This window comes from Boleophthalmus pectinirostris, unplaced genomic scaffold (assembly GCF_026225935.1).
Source record: "Boleophthalmus pectinirostris isolate CB_2022bp ecotype Guang Dong unplaced genomic scaffold, ASM2622593v1 HiC_scaffold_5, whole genome shotgun sequence".
Classification (NCBI taxonomy): Eukaryota; Metazoa; Chordata; class Actinopteri; order Gobiiformes; family Gobiidae; genus Boleophthalmus; species Boleophthalmus pectinirostris.
The window spans coordinates 18,220,676-18,242,737 of record NW_026571404.1 but is presented as its reverse complement, the minus strand read 5'-3'; the positions used below and the strand labels follow the sequence as shown (position 1 = coordinate 18,242,737).

Here is a 22,062-nt window from a genome sequence, read left to right as displayed (position 1 = left end):
TCGTATCTGTGAAGTAGGCTGTGATGCTGTGTGTTGTATCATGTGGTGATGTGTCCAAAGATGATTTTCACCTTATCTAATGTTAATTTGAGTATTATTTAGATTTATCTTATTTAATCCAATCAAATGACTTTTTACGTGTAGGCTAAATGGTGTAATAATATTAAAAACAGTGTTTAAAGGTTTTCAGTTAATGTCATGACTGATTTAAAGAAGACATGTTATGCTTTTTTCAGGTATAACAAACTATAATATATGTAGATCATGATTTTAGATTTTGTTGTACAGCTGCACAGTGATCACATTTACAGCATCTTTTAGTAAGTCATTTTAGATTAATATTGTGATTTAAAATGTGCAAATGATCACATAATAGAGCAGTCACAAGCACAATAAGTCTTCTTTCATTTTAAACACAACTCCCTGTAAATAGTGACCAAAACCCCTTCATTAACACCATGCAACTAATGAAATTACTAGAATACAAATAGCTTCTGGCAAAAAAGAGAGTAATCTTATCAACTCAAGCACAACCAGGGACTGGTTGCTGTTTTTTTCAATCAAACGTATTGACCAAGCAGGTAATGTCTTCATGGTTTTCTGCTTGACCTCTACTGCCCTCAGTGCTTATGGGCCGGAGCAGGTTAACCTCCATGTCACTATCTGGCAACATCTGAATCTCACAGATCACAGCCTGGAGTCCACTGATGTCAGTGTTTTGGGACGATCACTTAGTTTTCAGGTAATTGATGACCTATTTGATCAATCAGTGACTCTCCTTTTATGTCTCACTGCAGAAGACTGATGGCACTTCAGCTTCAAGCAATGGGACATGTGCATGTCAGATGTCAGAAATACACATGCACATATCTGGTAAAAATTCCATGTGGAATTTAATAAAACACACACACACACACACACGCACCACAGAGACTATTGTTTTAAAGAATGTAATAATGTAAGTAATAATGTAATAATAATAATATTTACATTAGTAATAGTTTTCAATAATATATACATTAGTAATAATAATAATATTTACATTAGTAACAGTTTTCAATAATATTTACATTAGATCAAGGGTTGTGTGATATACAGGCATTTTCTAGTGGCAGGAGTTCCTCTTCAGTTCTAGCTTTGTTCATTGTATTCACATATTTACTTTGTCTGTATTAGCCCTCATTTAGAACTACTTTTGTCAAGTTGTAGTCCTATTTTAGACTTGTTTCAGCTCAAAGTGGACATGACTTGGTCCTGTTATAGACCTGGTGTAGATTTTTACTTGGTAAGTCCACAGGATTTGTGGTCTTGAGAAAAGATTGAGCACCACTGTTTTAGTGTGACGCCTGCAGAAATATAGTTCTATACTAATTATAAAAATGTGTCAAAATAAAGAAGAAATTAATTATGATAATTCATGAATATTATATAAAGTTGTAACATGTATCTTGGATAATCTTGGATTTGCACATCAACCTGTTGAACCTGTGTCCTTGAGGAGCTTCTTTAAAAGTTTAAATTTAACAGAACTATTCTAAATCTGAAGAAGGACTAGTGTGTTATAGGGTCACAGTTTTCGCATAGTTTCATGTTACTATATTATATTTGTTTTTTGACTCACTGAAGAACACACTAAATGCATTTACCACGTTAATTCATTTAATTTGCTGTCAAAACATTGCTTAAACCTTCCTCTAAAATGTGTCTACTAAATTTCACAAAAAGAAAAACATTTTTGAGAAATTGCAGGTAAATTGTGTGTAATAGTGTGTGTTAGTCTCTTGAAAACATAACTTGTGCTAAATCAACTTCAAGTCAAGTCATGAACAATAAAGTAAAAAACATTTCCACCTTCTGTACTCAGAAACATAAAGATGTGGACGAGTTTTTGAAGGTGTTTTGAAGTAACTGTGTGTGTGGTAGAGAGGCTTGAGAAACAAAGCTGGCAGTTCACTGGCTTGTGAAAAATGAGCCGAGTTTGGGAACCTCTTTAACTTAGAACTTTGGATTGGCCCGTGTCCAGTCTATACACCTTAATACAAAGCTATTTATTTGCTTTTATTAATTATTTACTGGCTGTGATACATTCAGAGACCTAAGCAATTTAATGATATGACAACACCTTATTTTTCATATAGCATCTTGATGAGACACTTTTGAACAAAATATAATAGATTTTTGTAGCAGGCAATCCCCATGACACCACTTTGGGTCCATTATTCTTTTATGTCAAATCAAAAGCAACAGGCCAATAAGTTGAAGAAGCCAATTTGTCTGATTTGTAGCAAGAGTCAATAGAGCCTGCGCTGACAAAGACACAGTAGTAATTATGGCAATGATCTCGCAGTTCTTTCAATGAATATATTTTTGCAACAATAGCTCAAATTTGCTTGCACCTGATTAGGCGTATTAAGACTTTGGGTAATCAAACAAACAACAGACGGATAGAGAAAGAATTAGTTTTAGAGTTAATCCTTTGTCTTGTAATCTGCTGTCACAAGAGGCCAGCAGGTATTTATTTGTTTTTAAAATTAATTCAGCTTTATTTTACTTATTTTATTTTATTCACCAACAAACAGGATTTGCATGTGATTTGAGTTTTAATCAACACTTTGTTCTTCAAAGCTTGCATGGGAACACTGAATAAGTCAATTTCCTTTCAACACTGCAGCTTTGAAGACATGGCATCCATAAAGAACAACATCAATTTTCCTACTAATTAGACTATTTATCTGGGCCTAGTTCAATAGTATGTGGAACCTCTTCGTCTCATGTTTGGTGTATGTGTTTTCTTTAGTGAAACTTATCCAGCTTATCCAGAGTTGGGATTTAAAGAGTTAGAGATAGAAATTACAGTAGAACACCCTTCAATTTTTGTAGTTATTTATTGCAATTCAAGTCGTGCAAGTCCAATGAAGAGCTTGAAATGGTATAAAGGTAAGAACTGAACAGCCAGAGGTTAAAAAAAAACAAAACAAAAAAAAACAAAACATAAAAGATAACAAAACACAAGTCCAAGCTTTGCCAAAACTACCTCAGGAAAAAAGATCAAGATGGTGAGCTTTAAAACATGGAGTGTCCAGCACAGTCTCCAGACTTAAACCCCATCGAGCTGGTTTTGAATGAATTGGACAGAAGAGTGAAAACCAAGCAACATACAAGTGCTACACATTTATGGGAATTTTATTTGAAAACTACAGCCATTACAACAAATAGGAACCAAACAACATACAAGGCACAAGACGGACATTTACGATTATGAAGATTACATACAAATAGAGACAAAGGTGACAGGGGCTGGTGAATGTGTGCACCTTATGTGTGTGTGTGTTTGCGTGTGTGTGTGTGTGCGTGTGTGTCGTGTGCGTGTGTGTGTGTGTGTGGGTGGGTGCGTGTGTGTGTGTTTATGGGAACTTCTGCAACAGATATGGGAAGAACTTTCTGAAGAATATTTGATTTGTATTGTAAAAAGAATGTCACATATCTGCCAAAGGTGGCTAATTTCTTGAATGAAAAGTTTAGAATATGTTTTAGTTAACTCTAAACGTGTACTAAAACACACATTAAAAAGTGTGGTGTTGTAAAACCTTTGATCGTTAGAGTACTTCCAACCAATTTGTCTTAAAGTTGTAACTTTTCTGGTGGAGGGCCCATCAAATGCTTTTCTCCATGGTTCTCCATGTTAATGTTTTGTCTGGAATGTTTCAGAGTATGACATTAAACATTTCTATCTTCATGGAGACCAAACCAGACCAAGATACAGGTCAGATCTGTGGAAAGGCAACCCCGCTCACAGTCAGATTGCCTGTTGTTGTTGTTGTTGTTGGTTTTTTTTTGTTTTTGTTTTTTGTGTATTTTGAGTTGTAATTGAATAAATGTAAGGTAGAGCTGTTTATTGTCATACTGTGGAACATTCCAGGCACAGCAATGGCCTATACATAGAAACAAGCAGGTGACGGACCCTCCACCAGAAAAGTTACACAATGCACCTTTAACAGCGTCATAGGTTTGTGCAGGTTTGGAGGTGAAGGATGGAAAAAGAAGATGGAGAGAGAGAAAGGGAGCACCGAGGTAGAAATAGAGACAGAGAAAGGTAAAAGATAGATAGAGGGAAAAATAAGAGAGAGCGGGAAAGAGAGATAGAGAGAGGGGAAAACTTTAGAGAGACTTCGATAAAGACTGAACTGAAAACACACTTTATGTAGTGAGAGATGGGGGCGGTGGTAGAAAAAGAGAGAGACAGCGAGATAGAGAACACAAAACTATGACAGACATAAAGAAAGACAAAACTAGATAGATAGAGGGGGAAAAGTCAAATAGTGAGAGACAGGGAGAGAGAAAAAGAAAGAAAGAAAGAAAGAAAAAGAAGGTGTATTGACAGCGGAAAAAACATGTTGTGCGAGACAGAAAGAGAGGGATGATGGGGGAAGGAGGGAGGGAGAGGAAGTGTGGTGACTTGTGTTGAAATAAGAAGAAGTCTGCAGAGCTTTCATCTGGAAAATGGAATAAACGGAGCGCATCATATGAGCCCAGAGAGGCCTGATAAAAGGTAACAGACAGGAACATGCTCACGCACACAGGTCAATCAAAACTGCTCATGGAAAGTGTTTATGTTAAAGCCGACATCAAGATATGACAGAGATGTTAGACTGGATAATACAACGAAAACGTGAAGAAAACAGGTGTGCATCGCTTGGGTGGTAGATTAAGCAGTAAGCAAGTTGACAATCGAACCAGCTATTGTTGTGCCTTTGAGCAGCACACCCAGAACTCAAATTGCCTCCAACAGTCACAGTATGTTGACAGTTGCACTTGTAGGGAATCTGGTTTAAAATTTTGAGTTCGATGATCGAGCCTGTAAGGTTAAGTTAACTAATTACAGAAGGAAAATGTGACATTTTTTGTGCTTATATGTCTTAAGTTTGAGCGTGTGTTGATGCTGTTAAGGTTTTGGTTTTTTAATTTATTTTAAAACGTTACCTTGGGTGGCAGTAGCTGTGTGGGTATAGATCGGCGGTTCATGTCTCCCTTCCTGCGTAAACATCGTTGGTAGAGTGGTAGACTGACCCACAGGTTGGCAGTGCGAGTACAGCTCCCGCAGATGAATGTTGTCGTCGTGTCCTTCGGCAAGACACTTAACCCACTACCCCTTGAGTGTTTGCGTACACTGTGGGGTATGAGTGTGTGTGTGAAAGGGTGAGTGGTTCCTTGATGTAAAGTGCTTTGAGTGTCTTGAAAATGTGACCATTTACCATTAGATTTTTTTTGGTATGTCTGTAAAATTAAAAAGAATACAAATGGAAATGTGTCCTCTGTATATCTTTCAATACTGCTTTGATTAAACTTGTCAGGAGTAGTTGAGCACACAGAAACTCATCTCCAAATCATGAGCGATGTTAGGTCAGGACTAAAGATCGGTTGGCTGATATATCGAGCCAATCTTTTGACTCAGTAGCAAATTGGCTACTGGCCTTAAATCTCTAGCATAGCCTCCTGAGACCTGGCCTATTCATTTGTGTCCTCTATAGTGGACATTGAATTAACCATTTTATCATTTAAGTGTTTTGAGATAGACTCTTAATGGGAGGGACAAGGTTCCTCTGCCTGTTTATGTCAAGAATAAAAAAACAAAACAAAAAACTGAACAGGGTTAGTTTGTGGCTGCACTATGATAAAAAAAAAAAAAAGAAGAACATTAAAATTATAAGAAAATAAAAAAAGAAATTAAAAGGGAGTATAAAATTTTTTTTGAGGCGACTGTAGAAGCTCGTCAGAGATGTTGGTCATCAAAAAAGTTGTTTTTGTTTAGGTTGTTAACTTCACATGGATTTAACACCTGCGTCCATTGCAAAGGACATGTTAAAAAATGATAAATCAAAATAAAATTAACAAAATCTAAACGCTAAGCTGTTCATTTACCACTAAATAGATAGAAAATCACAAAAAATATATATTGCAATATACTTTTTTCTTCAGGTCCCAGGAGGATATGCTGATATTTTGTTTTGGTCAATTTGCTGCTTAAAAAATACACACAAAGCTTTATGATAACACTTTAATTGGAATAGCTGCACAAAATGTGACTACACCGTTTTCGCAAATGTTTATAGTAAAAAAGGCCTGTGGGTGAGTTTGTAGTCCTATTTAAATGACATAATTTGGGAAAAAAATAATCGAAATCTGCCCTACATATATGTCAAAAATATCAACAAAGATAATCAGCCAGGGGTTGCTCTGTATTAAAAAAAATTGGTATCAGCATCGGCCATGAAAAAAAAAAACCTAAAACATATTGGTTTGATCTAGTCAGAAAATAGCTGAATATATGCTGTACGTATGTTTGAGGTTGCTGGGAAACATTACTAATACTTTGCCATTGCCCCATCCTTCATTTATTATGTTTTATCATATGACTAAATAAAGAATATTCAACATGAAGTGAGACTGCACATAAAAACTTGAGACACCAGACAAAGATGGATAGAAAACCAGTGTTGCGTAGTAGGACATGAGCAAAACAACATGTAAGAATGTGTAAGAAAGCCCACATTAAGTGTAAAGCAGGTTGGCAGGCTGCGACGGAGGGCTGGCTGCTTTGTGCGAGAGTGAAACATTTTGTATGCCAAAGAGCTGGTGTAATAGCAGCGAGCCGTCTCTCCCCTGACAGTGCTGGGGACCCTCGGCTGCACATGCAACATTTAAATGAAGCTATTAAAATTTAAAGTGTCTCTATTCCAATGACAGACTCTCCGCCATGCGCCCAGCGAGCCAGAGGTAAATGGGACATAAACATGGCGCCTCTGAAGTTAAATTTGTTTTTTAGTCAGATGAAGCTCAGCATATTGGACACCTGTTGGTTCGTTTCAATCAATTTAAAGTCGGGCACTGGCGGCTGAATTTTAAATTTTAAAATGTATAAGGTGTCATTGTGGTTTCACTTGGGGCAAAGCTGCAGTGTTCAGGTACCTAATCTTATTCTTATTTCACCTTTGTATCTATCACCTTTGTGTGTGTATTGTGATCTTGTTTCTTCTTTCTTCATTCTGCACTTGGCCCTGAATTCTCCTTTCTCTGAACCAATATCAGCTCTCATGAGGAACCACTGACCAATTGAGAAGTACTGAGCCACAGAGCACCTTTGAAGTATTTAATGTAGTATTATTGTATATAATCCCAGGATTTCAAAATGGAAATGAACCAACATAAGATATTTTTGGTCTGTATTGTTAAGAGAGCTATAATGTGAAATGGAGAGAGAAGCCAGTTGAGACATTCAGCAAAAGGTACAACACAAGACACATGCATTTTAGTTTTTGTAAACCTGTTCATTTTTGAAAACCTTGAATGTGAACACACTGATCACTCCAATCCCTATAGGCTCTGTTCACGTTTACACCACAAACCAGGAAGATGTTTGGAAAGACACAGTTACAACTTCAGGAGTAGTTACCGACAATGGGCTCGCCTAACATGGATCTATTAAAATCGACTGTGATAAACCCATCAGCGATAAAACTTGAATTTGGTGCCCTTATCTCTTCTAAACGGATGTACCCAGTGCACTCAGAGTTCTGCATCAGTGACAAAATTATGAAAACTGAAGTATGGTTGTAATTGTTGATTAACCGAAACACTCCAGAATGCTACAGTGACATTTAGATGAACAAAACTGGGCCTGGGATGTTGTACTCGCATCTTCCCAAATGCCTTCCTTGTTTGGGACGTAAGCGTGAATAAAGCCTATTCAGAAACATGTACCTACACACTGGAAAAATGTTCATAAGTAGATGTACCAGACTTAGGGCAAGAATATTATTTCTATTTATATTAAGTCCAGATTGTTCTGACTTGAACTTCTTGAAAGAAATATAATATGCAACAGATTGGAAATGATCTAACTACATCTGAAAACCTAATGAATGCATTTTGTACTTTTATTGTGCCCAAATATATTTTCAGCCAAATGCAGACTCATTATTATCATTATTGGTACATCTAAGAACAATACGATTTCTAAGCAGTGCTGCTCAGAACAGAATAGATTTTCAGAAGTCGAGTTTTTGGCAGTTGCTTCTGTTACCTCTTTCTCTTTTTGTGTTTGTCTTTTGTGTTTAATCAATGCAGTGTTAATGCCAGAATGTGCTCACAGCGCTGCATACTAATCATTACTTACCTTTTTGATAATTCTCTCACATTTTATTCTATTCTTGTTTGCATTTGTTTGGGCAAGATTATTCCTGCTCTGCTTTTTGTGTGATAAATGAAAAGCAGCTTATGCATATTCAAACTTCACATCAGTACACACAAGGATGACACGGGGGACTTGTATTTCACCTTAAATCTTTATTAGGCGTTTCTCTTATAGTTTAGCAAAGCAAACATCAAACTATGAAGGCATCTTTTCATAGAACTGTCATTTATCCGATCTTTACTATGGCACCACTCAAAATAATATAGGAATCATACCAACGTTGAAAAGAAAAGGATTCAAATTCAGGAAAAAGAAACCATTAACAGTAGGTATTAGCCATTATGAGTAAAATTACAAATCATCAGCATGTATCTAAGATTTCATACTTGGACCAACGCCCTTGATAAGAAATAAGGCAGATTCCTTTTGTAGAGACAATCTGTTTGAAGAAAAAAGCAAAAAGCAAAGAAATTCATGTATATGTTGAAGTGAAAGCAAGTTTCTGGCATGCACTGGCCCAATGATGGATGAAGGAAGAGGTTTAGTTGCAATGATGGTGGGAACTATTCAGGTTTGAGAATGGAGTACAATAGTTAAAGTTAAAATAGTTGAATCAGAGCCATATTGTAGGATTAGGGTCAGGAGTTAAATCACGGTAAAATGTATTTGAAGTTGAGAAAACCCAATTATCACCTCAATCAAATACTACTTTATTTAATTTTTTTTCCCCCGATTAGCTAGTTTGTTTTTAATTATTTTGACCTAAGTATTGGCTTCCAATACTGAATAAAAAAATATTTAATATATTTATGTGTTAAAGATGCACGTTTTTTTAAGAGAGAGTGGTACTTTTTTAAAACTCATCTTGTGAAGCTGGTGAATACAGCAGAGGTGGGGCCAAGTTGTCGTTTTACAAGCCCCAAGTAAGTCTCAAGTCTTTGCCCTCAAGTCCGAGTCAAGTCCCAAGTCAAATCCAGGCAAGTCCAAGTCGAGTCTCGAGTCACTAACATCTAAATCCAAGTCAAGTCAAGTCATCTGCTTTGAGCTTCAAGTACCAAATATAGTTTAGATTTTTGCAATTTCTATGAATCTTAAACTAAATTATACTTAAAAATTCATGGTATATTTATATATAAATATTTATAGAGTATATAAGATTTTTCCTTTTTAAATGACAAGATCTTAGAGTGAATCATTACGTTCAGAATAGAAAGAATTCAGATGTAAAAGTGCTTCTCACTTCTTCTCAAGTCGCAGGCATCAAATCCAAGTCAAGTCCCAAGTCACTGACCTTCAAGTACGAGTCGAGTCCCAAGTCTTAGTCCATTTCATCAAGTCAGTCTCAAGTCCTAAAATTAGTGACAAGTCTGACTCAAGTCAAAGTCACGACTTGCAAGCCCCCACCTCTGCTGTGATATAGTAATCTTACTTAAAACCATATGCTTCCAAAACAATTCAACATTGTAAGTATTTTTAGAACATTTTTAGATCTACTTTTAGTATTATTTGCAAATTTCAGGATCACTTAAATGCATCAAAGTGCAGTAGACCAGCTGGATTAGTATTCTGACTGTTGATTATAATTTATTGTTTAGTTATTTAAAGATGCATTATGTAACTTTTCTGGCTGAGGATCCAAAACTTATCTAAAATGTTTCACAGTATGGTATTTAACTTTTCTATCTAGACAGAGTGAAGCAAGTGACACCACCAGGCTAATTTACAGCTCAGATCTGCAGAAGGGTGAGCTCTTTCAAGGTAAAACACATGTAACTGAAAATATGCTGATATCTGATATAAGATATATCAGTTTAATGCCATTCTGTGAAACATTTCTCGCAAAGCAATAACATCTTCATAGCGACAAGTAACTGGTGCACCCTCCACCAGAATAGCTATAAAGTTAATTCACAGCACGTTCAGGTAGTGACTATAACAGGTGGCATTATTTTTTTTATATTGTCAAAGTTATAAAAACAAAATCTGATGTTGATGTATTGAATTGAAGATGTGAAATCAAAAGGACCTGTTTCTCTCTCTCTCTCAGACACACAGCATATGTTAATGGTGAACGGCTAACACACAGTGAGGTATGGCTCATCGTCTGGTTGATATGTTCAAGTCCTATAGGTTCAGTATGTACATTAATACATAGATACATATACATACATTGTTTTGGGGTGAGTCTAATGTTTGAATAAAGAGAAAAGGCAAATCAAAGTGGGATGTGAGCATGGTGGGTAACTGGTTTTGCTCTAGTCGGTGCCAGAGCTGCCCTGTACACGGGCTCTGGGGGTGCACACAGTTTGCTGGCTGTCAGATGAGGTTGATTGTCTGCCCCTCAGCTGGTCAATCTTTCTTCTCATGGTCAGTGTCTAAAAAGAAGAAAAAACACACAACATATAAAAAATGGGTACCTTCAGACACGAGAAATAATGTGGCCCTTAATAAAGTTGAAACAAGGTGAGAGAAGAATTTAATCCATTAGAATATATCTACACTTTTTACTCGAGGCATTGCAGTTCAATAACCTTAACTCAAATGTGATCCAGAGTTAAATAAAACTGTAATAGCTTTGCACTTTGACCCATCTCTTGGAAGTATTTGTTAATGGAGATATAACACTTCGAGGTATGAGTTGTTATTTCAGGAACTGTCAGTGCAACTTCTAAGAATTTGACAGTCACTGAACCATGTTGTAGAGAGGGCTGTTTGGCTGTTTATCACACTCTGAGTGTCATTATGAAAAATGGAGGAGAATCGACTCAGCTTTATTGAAAGATGGCATCTCCTCTGAATCGTTAATATCTGCATGCCCCAAGAAAGTTTGTAACAACTTTATAATAAGTATATCTTAATTAGTCTGTGTGAAGTGATGAACAAAGACCATATATATACTGAGAGAAGAATGATCCAGGTTTACTAACGATTTAAGGGGTTAGGGTGAGGAGTCAGAGTATTAATTAAGGTCACAGTATATAATTTTTAAGTATAAATAAATAAATAAATAAAAAGATAAAGGCATTTTTTGTTTCTTAAAAAAGGCCTGTTTTAAGACATACTTCCACAGTGCGGCTAAACCATAGACAGGATTAGATAATAGATTGTATATGAATGGACATAGCTAACCATTCCAAATAGGAAGTGAGCACGGGTACGCTTTCGGCTCCATCAACTCTGGCTCCAATTCACTTTCTATTGAAAAACGCCTTTCTTTCCATAACTGCTGCTGTCAGGCCATCATTTTGGTCTTCATGTTCATATTAACCTGCTCTACACCATCTTGGTATTTTTTATTCGCTATTTTATCCGTAAATCACGATAAGAACATTAATAACAGATAAATCAAGTGCCTTCTTTCCCCGAAATTGCGCCTACTAGCATTAACAACAGGTTTGACTGACAGCATTGCGAAGTGCCCACTCCCTGTGAAACCCGCGGTGTGAGCGGGAAGGGGCGTTGCCTTCAACAGCCTCGATCCAGATGGGCGACTTGGAAGTTATGATACTCATGGTCAGAATTCCAAATATGGAACACGGCTCCGAATTAGCCCCGTAACTGTTAGTTTTGATGAGCTTCATTTGACTGGAGCCGGACACTATGGGGAACATCACACTCACTTAGTCCAGTTCTTTATACAGTCTATGCATAAAACACGTCTATCTCCAAAGATATTGTTCTAAAGTGTAGTTTATGGTTTATTTCCATAGAATCATGCAAGTGACATGACACCTCCAAAAAGTTACATACTGTACCTTTACATAACTAATCCAGAATCTGAGTTCAGAAAAAACAATGTGTTCATTATGTGTTTGCTCATGTTTTATCAAGGCTATTAAAACTGTAATAATGACAAAGTTTTAGTCCAGTTATTTTAACAAAGAAGATTTATTTATTTTTCTCCTTCAAAACTACAAACATGGGAAAACAACTTGTAATAATAAAATGAGATAAACACATATTAAAATTGTGTCTTTTTTGATTTGTCTGAGTGGGCAAAGAGAGGCCTGTATTTTTCGCTGATAAAGTGACAAAGAGTTGTGTTAAAAGCTCGTGTGCCTGCGTACAGGGGTGCCCAGTGTGGTTGGTTTTATTCTGCTCTCACAGAACACAGCGTACACACTCCTCCACAGCGTCCCTTTCTGTTGCCTCTTTGTCTGCCATTGTCACAGCTCCCTGCCTTCACCACAAGCCCTTTGTCTCTGCCAACTTATTCATATGCTGCTGGCCTGTCCTATTTATTCAACCCAGGCAATCTGTTCAAAACTTAATGAATTTTTGCTACCTGGGAAATAGCGGATACCCAAATGTGAAAGTCTTTTCTTTAGCTGGCCAGACAGATGTGGGAAGTGTCTCGCTACAAATGAACTCAAATAACAGTATTGTCAATTCAAAATACAGGATTATTCAAGTAGAAAGTAAGTAAGTAAGTAAATAAGTACAATTCTCAATGTTTATGGAAAAGTAAAAACTGAAATCTAAAATCTGATTTACGCTTTAGTACAAATAAGTTAATGTGTCTTTTTCTTACATGAATATTCTAATTGTCTTATTCGAGCCAATTCATAAGTAACTAAACTTACCTACAAACATATCCACAATAGATTATTTAATGCTGCAATTTACACAATTTACCTTTCAGTGTAAATTTTTGCATATTTTGTGTTTTTGTTATTCCTATAAAAACATAATGTGCATCTTATCCATCTGTATGACAAAACTAAATGAAGACTGAGAAATCCAGTCTACTCCAGTTGCCTTCTCTCAAATTACATCCCGTCTTATTACCCCAAATCTCGCTGGAGACCCAGAATAACAACAGCGTGCTATCCTTCGCAAATATGATTTATTGGCATGATTACTTCCCCTACAGTCCGTGTTAAAATAATATGCATTGCCCGCTTGATTTATTAAACGTCTGATGTGGAGAGTTTGCGGGCAATTTATCAAACTCAATCTCCAAAGACGCACACACTGACACATTCATACCAAAAAATCAGGGTCAGAGCTGAGGGGTCCCGGGACGTGACGAGTGGGTTTACAAATGCGTTTGGCCCTGAAGGAGCACAGACTGAGAGAGCCCCAGCTGAGAAAGGCAATAAGACAGGAGTGGATGGTTTTCAGGACAGGGGCGGTAAGGAGGGGGTAAAGGGTGCGTGAGAGAGGGGTGAGGAAGTGAGAGGAGGAGGTGATGGAGGAGGAGAGGAAGTGGGTAACGAAGAGGAAAATAAGGAGTGGAGGGTATTGGGTGAGGAGGGGGTAAGGAGGGAGATAGGAGGAGGTGAGGAGTATAGGTAGGGATGGAGTGAGAAACAGGAAAAGAGGAGGCAATGGGGTAAGAAATGGGTAAAGGGAGAGTGAAGAGGAGGTGAGGAGAAGGTAAGGAGTGAGGAAGGCGATGAGGAAAGGGTGAGAAGGGAGTAAGGAGAGGTGAGAAGGGGGATAAGGAGAGGGTAAAAAGTGAGAAGGTGTTCGGAAGGGGATAAGGAGCGGGTGAGGAGGAAAGGGTAAGGCGCGAAAAGGGGGCAAGGGTAAGGAGGGAGTAAGGGGGGGTGAAGAGTGGGTGAGGAGGCATAAAAATGTCTCTGGGCTCGATAGCACTCAAAGTCTCACCAAGGATCGAAGTGCATTTTAATTCAGCAGCTGCAGTCGCTAATAAGAGCTGGGTTTATAAATAAAGATGGGAGTGATAAGCACTTCCTCTGTGTCCTTACCTTTGGACTGCGAGTTGTCAGTAGCATTCAAATCCGGTTGAGTCTTAACTTCCTCCTTCATATCTGAAAAAGAAAAAGAAGAGGGAAGTTAATGGTTATGTTAAACTTTTTAATCATTAAAAGTGCACTATATAACTTTTTTAGTGGGGGCTGCCACTTGCTTGACTCCATGGGGATTTAGCCTGGTGCCACCTAGTGCCTACGCTCAATTTCATTTCTCTCAAGCGACTAGGTCAAGAAATGGAATACACTAGACAGTTTTCAAGAAGCCCGGAAGTTACAGATCAGTGAAGAGCTGTGAAGCCATAATGTCAAACTAAAGCGCCTGTCGGGGTCCCTATTGTGGTACAGCACAACAGTAAACAAAGGGGTCAAGATGGATGTAGACGAAGCCATACAGTCTGTGTTGGCAACGATTCCTCAGATCGAGGATTTAAAGCCAGAACAAAGAGAATGTTTGGTGAATTTTATCAAGGGGAAAGACGTTATTGTCCTTCTTCCTACAGGATTTGGCGCATTACATATGTAATGACCAAATAGCAGTAATTGGTTAAATAAAAAGTAAAGCTGTGCGGTCAGACGGATTCTACAAAGTGAAACAGGCTGATGAATCAGACTAGGATGTTCCACCATATTGCACTAAACTTATCAAAAGTGAATTTAATCAATGTACAGGTCATTCTGTTGCACCTTGAAAAACATGCTTTCTTATGACTCTCTAAACAGAGCTGATCTATAACTTAGCTTTCCACCCAAACTACTCCACTCCATAATAAAGTTTAATGCCATATTGTGTAACTTTCCAGACAATGCTATAACATCTTTATGGACTCAAGCTGGTGCCTAAGTTACAGTGCAATATTCTTTCTAGTAACATATTTCCCCCATGTAACACCCTGCAGTGTATTTCTTTCTTTGTATTTATTTGGAAGAAGAGATAAAGGCTCATAATGCTATGTCTGAGGGATACATTTGACAGACAATTTACTTCCTCTTTCATGCTCAGATAAAGAATAGAGATTTCAGAAGTCCCAATCAAGGTAAAAATGTTTTGTTCACTCTTTACTGACGAGACAAGTGCCAAAATCATCCAAACAGTCTGTACTTTATTCTCCACTGGATATGAGCCTCTCTGAGTCTGATGATAGCTTTTATTTCTTTTGCATCTCCTCAGGCATCTACATTACACCTCTATCCCTCTCTGTACTACGGACATCGAGATCCTAAGTGTATAATCAAAGTACTAATGTTTGCTGTGATGTTTTATGGGTAGTAGAGCAGGTACGCGTGTACGAAACTCAAAGACATGTATAGAATATAGGGCTGTGTGAAGTAAAACATCAACAGTGGGAACAGGGTTTCACTGAGAAAGCAACACTCACCTACGTTGCTGGTGCCGGATTCATTGATGTTAGAATCATCTGGAAGAAAGAAAGAAAAAGGAGAGAAAGAGCTGTTACTTGTTGTTGTGGTCGAATGCAAATATGTCACGTATCGGTAAACAGCTATACAGAGAATAACAATGTACCGGAGGCCACACGGAGCAGCTGTACATGCATTTCAGTACAGCTTATGAGATATGATGTTATGTATTACTATTTCTACCCTGGTCTGTGAGTGGTTTACAAGTGAGCGTCTGAATACGTTACAAGGCTCTTATGCACTTGAGGATTTCCAATGACAATGCAATCTGTGCAATATATTAGAAACACAGCTTGCTTCAAGATGGTAATAAATTGTTTTCATGTCAATTCTTGCAAGATGAATAGACAGCAACTACTGGCTTAAAGGTGTGATAGCTGTCTTAAAATGTGAAAAACAAAACAAGTTCATTTTAATCTACTGGCAGCAGTCAAAACTTATTCTTCACATTATTTATTTGCATTGAGCTTTATTATGTCTGTGGGGATTATTACATCTGTGGGGCTTACAAGGTGTTTTTATATTAAACTTGTACTGAGCCAAAACAAATTGAACCTTTAAGATGAAAAAAAAAAAAAGTCTCATGTTTTGCACTACATGACAAAACTAATTCTTCAAAGTATTTGTAACAGACTGTAATTTCATGGTACCTAGAGTTGGAGTCATTATTTAAGAATTCGGGTTACTCAGGTTACAAGTTCATAATAATTGTGAAACTTTTTTGAAGAAAAAAATAATAAATTGGTCATCGTGTAAAACTAGGAAGGCTGAAGAACAACAAATAAAATGTTGTTTTTGTACGACTGCATTGCATGCGCTAAGATAAGTCCCAGTGCCTTACACACACATTAGCTTGTCAACATGAACGGTACTTAACAGCCCCCCAATCCCTCGAAATCTGTTGCCATCCAAAAGAGTTACTTCAAAAGAACCAAACAAACGCGAGCGGGGAGCAAGATGGATGCAGAATTAATTAGCGTACCATCCCTGTAAGGCAGCCCCCTCTCCACCTCTGTACCAACAAGATTCCCCTCACTCCCCGAGCAGACCCCGCTGCCTCCGCCCATCGCACCAACCATCATCCAAAACAAAGCATGGGGTAAAAATAACAGCCCTCTCCAGGCACTCTGACGATGATGTAAACAAATACAACTGTTTAGGCAAGACAGAGGAGCCACTGGTGACCCAAAACGGCTTCTCTGTGTGGCATACAACAGCATGTCTGGGGTAGTTAGTCTGAATAAAGAGTTTACAATGTAACCGAGGTTTACAAATTACAGCATAGAGTACACAACGGATTTATTAATGAAAATTTATTGCATTTTAAAAAAAGCAGGTATACATTTGTCAATAGTTCACCTATTGTTTTTTCATTGGACCACCTTTATAAGGAAACATGTAGACAATGTAGAAAAAGATGCAGTTTTGGACACTAGCTTTGTCATGTAAGTCAGTAAGTTGGTCAGTAAGTTGGCTGTAGTGCAGTAAAGTGTATTTTTTATCAACTTTTATCGATTATTCACTTAACATAGGCCTATTTCAACACTCAATTAAAAATACATATATACTTATGAAATTTGCCCAAGAGCAATGTAGGGAGTTCAAAGCAATAGAATTAAAAGCTGGGACCATTTAAACGCAAATCTCACAGTGAAAACTCAAAACATGCAGTTATGAACACAAAATGAACCTAGAACACGATAATAGCATCAATCTTTAATGTGCTGTGCCTTATTGTGAAGTAATGAAACAACAACAGACTGAGACAGAATAAATTGACAGTAAACATGCACACATATTCACAGCCAGCAGAGGCACCGGCTTTAGAGTAATGCCATAAATTATGCAGCCCCATGAAATGATACAAGCGCGCATTAACACTTATCCACATAATCATGTTACGGATATTACAGCAAAATGTGAGATGCCTGGAAGGAGCCAACTCTACAAGATGTCTATTACATGTGAGATAGAAACATGATATCAGATGTTCTTAGTATTTGGTTTTGCTCCTTTTGTGTTCGCACATCAGATGTACCTCCCCGAGTGTGGCATGTGCCTGTTGGTTTATCTTTTACACCAGATGTCCTCCCTCACATAAATAATACACTGGCTTTAACAACAAAGTTAGAATATTCAAGAGCAATCACCAGTAAATAAACAGAAATTCTGTATCCTATAGTAAGTAATACAACATGGTTATCAAATTAGATTGTTAAATTGTTAAATCTGTGTATCATTTGTTAATTTGTTTTTCAAAATAAAACCAAAAAGTTTCTGTGACTTAAACTGCAATGCCGTACTTTTTCACCGCAAATGGACTGAACCAGGACTAAAACAGGACTACAACAGGACTAAACCAGGGCTAAACGTTGGGATGGGCCCAGAGGTGTGCCCGCATAGACTGTCGGGTGATCAGGACTGAGACCAGGACTCAGACTGTGACCAGACCGTGATCAGACCGAAACTGAGACCAGGACCAGACTGGGACTAGATCGAGACTGACACTGGGACTCACACCAGTTTAGTCCTTGTTCAGTCCTTGTTTTGTCCTGGTTTAGTCCTGGTTTAGTCTTGGTTTGGTCCTGATTTAGTCCTGGTTCAGTCTGTATGCGGCGCAAAAGTCCGGCATCGTAGTTTAACTCATCTAAACGGGAAACAGTTGTTATCCTTTTTTTTTCATTGTTCATTTAAACCCAAAATCGAAAACTGAAATAACAAAACATTGGTTTTGGAGACAAATAATGAAGAGAATAATTGTTTTTTCATTTTCTTATTTTTGATTTTATTTTGAAAAACAAATGAACGAATGACACACAGATTTTGTTAAATATGTTGATACTACAACCAATTTCCTCAGTGTTTTAAAGTTTTAGACATTTATGACTCCAAATAATAGAGTTAAAGGTCCTATATTACACAAAATTGACTCTTCTGAGCTTTAAGCCATGTTGTAATGTTGTTACCTCATCAAAAACATACCTGGAGTTGTGTTTTGTTTCATTCACACATGTTTAAATAACCCTGGTTTATTAGTCTGTCTACATCTCGAAAGCTCAAAATGCTCTATTCCACTTTGTCATGCCATGTGGTAGTTTGCATATTAAGAGCTAACTTTACCTTTAGTTCAGTAAAAATAGACAATTCCAGGCCTAAAATCGTCCAAATGATTCTAGAGAGGGTGTATGGAGCCCTTTAAACTAAAATATGAGTTGTAATTGAGTGTGGTGCTGGCCTATAAAGCCTGTAGGAAACACTTGTTCTTGGTCTAATTTGGCTCAAGGGTACTGCAGTATTGGGCTGATCACTTAGGAGCGGATGTGAAAACTTGAGGGGCAATAAACACATAAACAAGAGCAGAGGAAAGAGAGGGCTCGGCCAAGGTTCTTCTGAAGGAGACGAAGGTCCACTGGGGCCCGATAAGGAGAACACACTGGACTGAACCCACTCCTCAGCACAAACAGACGCTACATCAGGACTTCTATAAGACTATAAGACTAAGACCTACAGAGGGGCTTCAGTGTCCCCCAGCCCGCATTAAGACACAACACACCAGCACAGAGCAGCACTCTGCCATTCTGCTGAGAGATGGTTTGCTAATCATCTTCTTTAAAGCTATATGCAACTTTTCTGCTGGAGTGTCTGCCACCTGCTTGTCTCCATGGAGATCTTATTACTTTCCCTGAAATTTCCCACAGTGTGAGATTAAACTTCACCATGACAAGACAAGCAAGTGATGCCAGAAGTTTCAGATCAGATCTGTAGAGAGAGGAGTTGCTCACAGTAAGAATGCATGTTTTCAAGCTATTTTTGAGCAATACAACACCCCCTAATTGAAAAACTGCAGGATAGGTACGTTTAATGCCATAGTGTGGAACATTCCAGGTAGCGGAACAACATCTCCATGGAGACACGCAGGCAGTTGTCGGACCCCCAAACAGAAAAGTTAGTATACCTTTAAAGTGTGCAATGATTGATATTCATTTGGCAGAAGATGGCAGAACAGGCATTATTAAAAAAAAAAAAAAGAGAAACAAATAAAAAAAATAAAAATAAAAAAATCTAACTTTGAAGGCCAAAACAATGGCACGATTGTGTTCATGGACATATTTTTGCAATAGTTTTCTTGTTTTATTTTTTAATAGAAGTGTTTTCATTGTTATAATACAATTAGGTTGATGAGGCCACTGCAGGGTTGATTATTGTTTTCTGTCTTAATAGTGTTTTAAAAAAAAATGTCCCTGTTTTATTTTGCACCAGTTTTTTTTTCACAAAAACAACAAACAACTGAACCATCATTTAATGTGAATTTAGTGTGGGTTTTGGATCTAAACTAGTTACGTTGATACTTATTCCTGGCTGGGACTAAAGCTGCATTTCTGTATTTTTGTAGGAGATAGTGTGTCCTCCCTGTGGCACAGATCAGCTGAGAATCTAAGAGAAAGTCGATAGGTGAGTACATTTTGTGGCCCTGTAAATAAAAATATAATCTGTGTCAATAAGGTAAGCCGACCTCAATATATCCTTCACAAAACCACCACAAGTGAATTTGATCCTTTACTTTAAGTGGATATTTGAAGTATGAGAGAAAACTGCTTTTGTAAAGAGCTGGAGAAAATGAAATAGTATTAATAGTGTTAAAGGTGGTACAGGAGAGCACTTTAAGGAGCTGCAAACAAAGGGAGAGTTTTTCTTAGTATAATAGTTTTTTTTTTTTTTTTCTTTTTCAATGTCAACTGTTTCTAAAATGAGTCAGATGAGAGTAGTTTCCATTGAGCCGAATCCTTCAGTTTGTCTTAATTATATGTTGTGCACATAGCATGCTCTGATCTGGTATGCGGCCCCATGCACCTGAGAATTACAAGCATTATTTTGCATCACTAATCACCAAGTAGCAGAAAATTGCTGTCAGCGATAAGGAAGCAGAACTGGAAACAAACAGCCGAGCACACAGGGGACGCAATGAGGATTACGCAACACAGCCAAGAAAATACCACAATCATTAGATAAATATAAATGATCATTTATTTCAGTAACTAATAAAAAGACCTGTGGATATCTTAGCATGGACTATACCCCATGATATTAAATTCCAGGCTATTTGATTGCATTTTCTCTGATTAGCATGTCCTTTATTTCAGGGGTGTCAGATTGGTGGGTGAAGGCCTGCAAAAGTCTGTAAAATTTATTTATTCATCGTGCTAGCCCACTGAGCCAAAGTCAGTGTTTCAGTACGCTTTATAAAAAGATGTACTTTCCAAAGTGCTGCATGTAATAGCAATACAAAGCACTCATTTAACGATTGGTTTAAAGGTCAGCAGAATTAGCCAGGCTGGCGCCACCTAGTGCCTCTACTCAACTTAATTTCTCTCCAGCAACTAGGTCAGGAATCAGAATACACTAGACGGTTTTCAAGAACCCCGGAAGTGCGAGTCCAGGCACCAGCCAATCAGCGAAGAGTCATACATTCTGTGTCGGCAACGATTCCCAAGGATTTAAAGCAAACAAACAAACAAACAAAGAGAACAGAGAGAATGTCAAGAGTAAAAGACGTTCTTCCTACGGGAATTAGGAAAAGCTTAAAATAGCAATTAGCCCCGTTAGCGGCGCATGACCAAATAGCGATTAGTTACATAAAAAAGTACCCGCCTACCGTCAAGCAAATGAATCCTAATGCTGTGAGTTCAGGCGGTTTCCACAAAGTGAAACCGGCTGATGAATCAGGTTACGGCAGAATTACTATCCAAACAAATGGAACTGATAAAATCAATATAATCAAATAAATAAACAGTAAAATAAAACAATAAAATCAAAACAAAACAAAACAAAACATAAAAGAGAGGCTCAAACAACATACAAGATGCCAAAAACCAGACAATGAAAATGTTGAATGTGCAGAATGTAAATGGTGGTTCCTCTTTAGCCTGTTCACATATTCTAAAAGTTTTAATATTATTCCTATATTTTCTCTGTATGGAATGTCTCAAACATCTAATATAAACAACTGGTAAGCTTATTGACATTTTCCCCAATGATCCTTCTTGATTTTCCAGAAAACATCCTCTACATAAAACATGACTTACTTGAATCCCTCAGCTGTTACCCAGATGCAGTTATATTTGGCCTGCTTTTACGAATCTATAAAACTAGGGCATCAATTTTGTGTTTAGATCGCATCTGTTTTACTACCTGCGCTGTGGAAATAGGCAACATTAACAAGAGTGTAAATATCTCTGCTGAATCCCCAAATATGAAAAATGCAAACCCAGCATTATGTATGAGATCAATGCATTAGCTTTGGCTGGTAGAAGCTTCAAATCCATCTAATTAGCAATAAAAAGGCTAAATAATAAGCTAAACCACAACTTAAAGAAACATTAGGTTGCTTTAGGCGTTTAATGGTAGGAATTATGCATAAATATACAGTGAAGGGAATGCATGTGTGTGTTATCAAACCCACTCACCCCACAGACAAGGAGATAGGAGGGAGCGGGACATAAGTCACCTTCTAATGCAGACAAGCAGAAAATTACATCCTCCACTTTCGATTCCTATAAGACCAGGCATAGTTAGCCTTTTGTTGGTCATTATCAAAAAGTATTGCAGTATTCACATTCAAAATATTTTGCATTATATATGGATAATAATCAAAAACAGTTACCATTTAAGGCACTTATTCACTCTTAACTGGCCAGCCACAACCACGCGCTTTGACAAAAATTTGCGGAGGCGAGT

The 22,062-nt window shown here is 37.6% G+C and overlaps 1 protein-coding gene across 2 annotated transcripts in view; it reads right to left on the bottom strand.

Moving 5' to 3' along the window:
- Positions 1-8,323: 8,323 nt before the first annotated feature.
- macrod2 (mono-ADP ribosylhydrolase 2) overlaps positions 8,324-22,062 on the bottom strand; it is a 676,928-nt gene continuing 663,189 nt past the window's right edge. For both annotated transcript variants that reach the window (XM_020921400.2, XM_055162427.1), the window contains exons 16-18: positions 15,288-15,326; positions 13,906-13,968; positions 8,324-10,566 (exon numbers count right to left, since the gene is read on the bottom strand). In XM_020921400.2, coding sequence (XP_020777059.1) covers positions 10,541-10,566; positions 13,906-13,968; positions 15,288-15,326 — 128 coding nt within the window. In that variant the 3' untranslated portion in view covers positions 8,324-10,540. The remainder of the gene's footprint in view (positions 10,567-13,905; positions 13,969-15,287; positions 15,327-22,062) is intronic.